The sequence below is a fragment of the Ursus maritimus genome, unplaced genomic scaffold, assembly GCF_017311325.1.
Source record: "Ursus maritimus isolate PB19 unplaced genomic scaffold, ASM1731132v1 scaffold_13, whole genome shotgun sequence".
In the NCBI taxonomy this organism is placed as follows: domain Eukaryota; kingdom Metazoa; phylum Chordata; class Mammalia; order Carnivora; family Ursidae; genus Ursus; species Ursus maritimus.
Window position 1 is genome coordinate 21,730,533 of NW_024423675.1, and position 6,608 is coordinate 21,737,140.

A 6,608-nucleotide genomic window follows, 5' to 3' on the forward strand; every position below is an offset into this window, starting at 1 on the left:
TAGAATGCTCTTCTCCTATCTTTGCCTGCTCAAGTTCCCTGTTGGATTCCGGGCTCAGCTCCATGGCGACTTGCTGTAGAAGCTCTTCTGCAGTGTTTTGAAGAGAATTTTAGGGTTCCATCCCACTTCTCTTTGTTGTATATGTATTGCAATACCATCTGAGCCTCCTGTTCTATCCCAGGATTTTCTCCTACGAGTTCATTAACAGGTAGAGGAAGAAATACGATCAATCACACTTACCCGTGTACTCCACCATAATACAAAATAACTAGTATATTTTGACTTTGAAGTGAAGAATCTGAATAACTGAGAAATTAAGAAGTGTGCTCAATATTGCACGGCCGTTTTTCCTTTTCTTTCACATACATTGCTGCTCCACGTTTAGGGGAGATAGAGGAGTTGAATATACGTGCTCATTTTTGTTTAAAGTGAAAACAACTTGCTGTAGTTTAAAAGTAACGTTTTCCAGCTGTCAAAAATGTTTGTTATTTGAAGGCTTTGGTATTATACAGTCTGCGTCTAACAAAATGGGGATCTTTAACGTGCCAAGTATTTATAGGAAATTGTGTATGAAAGCAGGAGAAATGAAATAATTCAGTAAGTCCTCTTCTGACTTTCTTTTAATTAAGCAGGTGGCATTACGTAGCTTATATATTATAATTAGTAATAAGAGGTGAATGCCAAAAAGCAAAACAAAAACTAAACAAAAAGGCAATGTTAGTTTGGCTGTGAAGCTGTCAGAGAGCTAAGGCTAAAGAAGCTCCCGTAGTGCTGTGTGATGACACACCCAGCCTGTACCTAGGAGGATTCGCGCCCCTTCCGTTAATACTTTGCCGCGAGGTAACCTACACATCTGTGACCCCCCACTGGGTAGGAGGAGGCCTTGCCGCAGGCGCGCGCGCAGAGACGGCCACCCGCGGGCACCTGGGTCTTGGCTCCTCCAGGCGGTGGGCCCCGCCTCCGCTCTCCTGAAGCCCAATCATTGGAGAGTCTGGGGCACGTCCCGCTCCGGCCACGCCCCCAGCCAGCGGGCGGGGGGCGTCTTTAAGAGCCTGCTGGCGGGCCCCCGACGCAGTGGGGGGTGCGGGGCTGTGGACTGGAGGCCCGAGTCCCTGAGCTCTGAGGTGCTCGCTCGCCTCCGCCTTCCTCCTGGCTGCAACCTCCGTTGCCCTGCGCCGCCCGCCCACCGGGGGCTCCACCGCCCTCGCCTCGGCCTCACCGGCCCGCCCGCTCGGCGTTCTGCAGTTCCTCGGCGAGCCAGCCGGCAACTCGCACCCCTCGCGCTCCCCTGGCGCCCGAGGGGGCCGCCTCGGGCCATGGTGCCCTTCCCCGAGGAGCCCGCCGCCGCGCGGGGGACGAGCGAGGCGCAGCCACCGGGTCCCGCGCCCACCGTGGGGGCCGCCCCGCTGCCCGGCCCGGGACTCTCGGACGGCCCCGAGGCGTCCGTCGAGAAGGTGGAGGTAGAGCTGGCGGGGCCGGCGAGCGCTGAGCCCCCGCAGCCTCCCGAGGGCGGCTGGGGCTGGCTGGTGATGCTTGCCGCCATGTGGTGCAACGGGTCCGTGTTCGGCATCCAGAACGCCTGCGGGGTGCTCTTCGTGGCCATGCTGAAGACCTTCGGGTCCAAGGACGATGACAAGATGGTCTTCAAGACAGGTGAGGCGCGGAGCCCGCCGCGCCAGCTGGGAGTGGGGGGAGAGCGGGGACGGGGCCTCTGGGCGCATCCCGCGTGCGGAGTGTGTGTCGGCGCCAGCGTGTGCGCCTGGGTGGGTGCCTGTGTGCGGGAGGGTGTGAGAGGTGGGTCTGTCCTATTGCAAACGCCTCCTGCCGCTTCAGGGGCCTCGGTGTGCCTGGCTCTGTATTGGATCCAGATGTGGGGATTGTGTGTTTGGAAACAAGTTGCAGAACTTACTTGCCCAGATCTTCTTTCTAGGAGTAGGGTTTGAGTCTAAGGTATACTTTCCTCTGAATGTTTGAAAACAAACAGAACCTTTCAAACCCAACAACATTGCACTGTGATTTTTACGGTCTCTTATTTGGCCATGACCGTTGGGTTTTCGGTTATCTGCCTCCGGGGCTGCAGAGGGGTGTGTGTGGTGAGGGGAGGCAGGGTTGGCGAGATTAAAGAGATTTTTTCCAAGGTCACGGGGAGTTCCAAAGGGAGCCTTTGCAAGAGCCACGGTTTCGTGTTTTGTTTGTTGTTTTTTTTTTGGGGGGGGGGCACTGTGTGCTAAATATAGAAAGCATAGGAGGCAGCCAGATCCGGGGACCGGGAGGAGGAAGGTGAGGGGTTGCCCTTTCCTGTTGTGTTCTTTGCCATATTTAATCATATATGAGACTAGATGAAAAAGTGCAGACTCAACATCTTTTTCCTTGTAGAGCATTATTACGTGATTTCTTGACTGATAGGCAAAAAAACAAGTCCAAGACCTTTTGTATAAACTCTTCTACATACATTATTTCACTTCAATTGTGAGGCAGGTGTCAACCCCATTTAGGTGAGCAAACTGAAGCTTGGTAAAATAGTGTCTTGGTGAGTAGTAGAATGGAGATAGAACACCCATCTTATGACTTAAAGGGGTAAGTGATTTCCATTACTAAATAAGGCTCCTCCCTGCCATTGGGGAAACTTTATATGATTAATAGTCTTTTTTTTTTTTTAACCTTAATTTTCTATTTCTAGAGTGAATATTCCTTAGGTCTTTATTGTGCATACAAGGAACATGCAAGACTGTTATAACAAATTCTAGGGCAGAGGTAATGTTGGGACTTTTAAAACCTTGTATAAATAGTATTGCATGTATCATTCTGCAGCTTGCTTTTCTTCTACTCTGCATTGTTTGCAGTTTACCCACATAATACTTCAATTTGAGCTGGTGGCTTAAATTCTTTATAGTTTAATTAAAGGTTTTCCATTGTATGAATGTATTATACTTTACTAATGCATTCTCCCTTTAAAAAACCATTTAGATTACTTCCAAACTTAATATAAACAGTGCTGCAATGAATATTCTTGTACATTCTCTCTTTGCAGATGTGATAATATACCATATTTAACCTGGAATTTCTGTTCCTTAAATAGCTCTTGAACTACGGTGTTACACAGGTCACAGTGTTAGAAATGTAATGTCGTGTATTTATTTTTAATGGAAGGCAACTGTTGTAAAGTTTAGTAGGATTGATATGCAATATTGAACAAAAATAATTTTTTTATATGAGCATTGGATATCTGGTAGGGAAAAGTTCAAGGAGGCAGAATTGACAGTCAACATTTTAAGACTGGTTCCTTCAGCATTTAGCATATCCTTGCCTGGGATTGCAGATTTTTAATGCAGTTCAAACAACAAGACAACAGTCTTTTTTTTTTTACCACTGTTCTTGCAAACTCAGGTGAGTAGGTCATTTGCTATCTGTGGGGTTTTTTTCCCTATCTTCATTTTATGAGAGTGAGCGTGTGAGTGAGCAGGTGCTGGGGAAAGGCCATAGTTTTGCCGAGGGTTGGAGTTTTACAATGTTGAAGCCTCTACCTATCTTCCATCCCCAAAGTTCCTGTTGGCTACAGTATCCCAGGACTGGCCAGCTGAAGGTGAGGGAGGGGACAGGAATCTGCTCTCCTGAACTTTTTGATGCTCTGTATTTTCATTTTTGATGAATATCCTTCTTCATTTACTCAGTTAAATCCTGACAACTTTGTCATGTTTGTGTATGTGTGGGTGTATATTGTATAAATAGTTATACAGGTATACCTATGCCAGTTGAATACTGAAGATCTTTGTGCTTATCTGCCTGACTGTTGTGTTTGGCTGTGCCCTTGCACAAAGGTGCCCACCGCAGGGTAAGTGGTGACTGAGAACCAGACCGTGCTGTGGGTGCCTGCCTATGCACTTGTAATGGTTCTGTATAACACAGCAGCTAGATTGAACAGTGACCTTTACTTGGATGCTATGCTATACAGAGCTGATAAGTGATAAATTTTAAGGTCTAAGAAAAAAGATTTAACCTCATCTGTGGAAAAAAAATGGAAACAAGATTGTCTTTAAGGCAGTTAGTACTGAGACCTGCACCCCCACCCCCAGCACACACAGGTGTTTCATCAGGTCCATCCTTCCCAGCAGGCACCGAAGTATTTGAGAATACCCGAAGTCGGCCTGTTCAGGCCTTTTCATTTTGATATTCTGATGCTGAGTCATCTGTGATTAAATGTATGCAAACTTGAAGTACAATGCCAAAAAATACCTGAATTGTTTAAGGCTTTTATTTTTCAGGAAGTTTTGATCCGTTTTCTGATACCTTATTTATGATTGATAATCCCAGCATTAGAGAGCACTTAATTTTGTTTTCATGTTTTCATTGCCTTCTTCCTAGTGATGAGCCCAAGGATACGTAGGGAGGTAGTGGTGGAATGTGAATCTAGGTTTCTAAATGATAGCTCACTTTTCTTGAGGACTGTGTGCCAGGCCTAGTGCAAAGAACTGCATGCATTCCTGTTTAAACCTTATTGCAACTCCATGATACAGGCTTAATTTAATATCTTTCTTTTCGTATGTGGAAACTCAGTATTACAGAGTAAGCAGTGGAGCCAGGATTCAATCTCAGGTTTATCTGACTCCAGAAACGGGGTATTTAATGATTGATCCTTTGCATTGGCGAGATAACCTGCTAATCCAGCGTTCTTTATGTTGTTGATTAATTCAAGCATTAGCAATTGATTGAGTACTATACCAGGAATTCTAGGGTTAGAAAAGAAGTCTGAAGATTAGGGTCCCTGTTTCTTGGTCTTACTTTGCTGTCAGTAAAGGATTGCCAATTGTTGATGTCTCATTGAAATAGATTTTTGTAGAGGGACTTACATGGAGAAACAAGATACTTTCTTTCTTTCTTTTTTTTTTTTTAAAGATTATTTATTTATTTATTCGACAGGATAGAGACAGCCAGCCAGAGAGGGAACACAAGCAGGGGGAGTGGGAGAGGAAGAAGCAGGCTCATAGCGGAAGAGCCTGATGTGGGGCTCGATCCCATAATGCCGGATCACGCCCTGAGCCGAAGGCAGACGCTTAACCGCTGTGCCACCCAGGCGCCCCACAAGATACTTTCATATGGCCTTCAGCAGAAGTATGGGGTTTCTTTTGAAGAACCATGTTCCTTTAGACTGATCCATGGTAGGATGATGTTTCCAGACAGAATTGAAAAGGAGCCTTTCTCAGGCTTTCTCTTCAGGGCTATCTTTTGTAGTTTTATTTACTTAGAGGGAGCGAGAGAGATCACAGAGGGAGAGGGAGAAGCAGACTCACTACTGAGCAGAGAGCCTGATGCAGGGCTCGATCCTAGAACCCCAGTTTCATGACCGAAGAGGAAGGCAGAGGCTTAACTGACTGAGCCACGCAGGCGGCCCTCTTCAGGGCTATCTTAACTCTTCCAATGCAACTGATGATCTACCCAAAACTTCTCAGAAAAGGAGAATTTCATTCACACTAAAATATAGGCTAGTTTATACATCTTAATGTTACTCCTTATTCATTCTACAAATGTTTACCAAGTTTCTGACACTCTCTGTGCTTGGCACCGGAGATGGTAACTGAGAGAAACAAGGTCAGCAGTTCCCAAGGATTTTTTGATCTGCTGTGGTATACAAATGAGTAAACAGAATATTTCCCTGAGGCATTTGCAATATATCAGGACTAAATCTAATTTTAAAAAGCTGAAATTCTAAGAAATTCCTGTGAATGGTGGGGGCTGGGAAAGGCATTTGATGGCTTCTTTCTCTATGGTAATAAATCTTACTTTGTGAATTTAGGACTCTGGAAGGGGGAAGCAAGCTGAACTACAAGCTGGCAGTAGAAAGAGAGAAAAATGTGGAGTGCCTCACAGCCCCACTAAGTTATCCTAGCTGCCAATGACAGGATACTCAGAGCTATGCTTCACACATACTGCTGCATCGGAGGGAGCAGGCTGAACTTGAGTTGTCTCTTTTCAGTTCCCCTTTTACCTGTTCACATGTGCACAGGTATATCAGATGCTTTAGGGAAAACTAAAACAGCTCCTACAATTAACTGAAACGTTATTTTCCCTTAGAAATCACAAGTGTGCTGGATATTGGAAAACCCATTTTTAGTTCCTTCATGGAACTGATTAAGGAAAAGAATTAAGGGTTCTTTTATCTTCAGATACAGCGCTATGGACATTCTGGGATCTTACTAGGATATTAATCTAGTTTCTTTATCTGTTTTCTTCCTGAAAAAAGAGAAATATTTTAATGGTATATTCACTTTTAAAATATATTTATTTAAAACAAGTGTGTTTTCAGAATCAGTATTTAGGGTAGTTAATGATATCCTTTTGAAGATATTATGTCTTTGTGGTCCAGAGGCTTGGTCAAGTAGACTCTTCCTTCTTTTAGTAATTTCCAAATTGTGTTCTTTAATAGCCTTTCTTTAAAGTGGAGGTCTGTGGTTAAATAAGTTTGGGAAACACTGCACGTTATCCTCCCTTCTTGGGTATTTAAAGTACAAATCTAGGTATTAAAAATTCAGTAGTTTTAACGAAAAGTGGATTATTGAAAAGGTCCCCAAAGGGAGGCTCTCTGGCTACAGTCTTTAATGCAACTCTGCCTT

At 44.8% G+C, this 6,608-nt stretch overlaps 1 protein-coding gene across 1 annotated transcript in view; it reads left to right on the plus strand.

The window, feature by feature from the left end:
* Positions 1-1,291: 1,291 nt before the first annotated feature.
* Positions 1,292-6,608, plus strand: part of SLC16A10 (solute carrier family 16 member 10) — a 121,847-nt gene continuing 116,530 nt past the window's right edge. Inside the window, exon 1 of the mRNA XM_040627645.1 lies at positions 1,292-1,653. Coding sequence (XP_040483579.1) covers positions 1,317-1,653 — 337 coding nt within the window. The 5' untranslated portion in view covers positions 1,292-1,316. The remainder of the gene's footprint in view (positions 1,654-6,608) is intronic.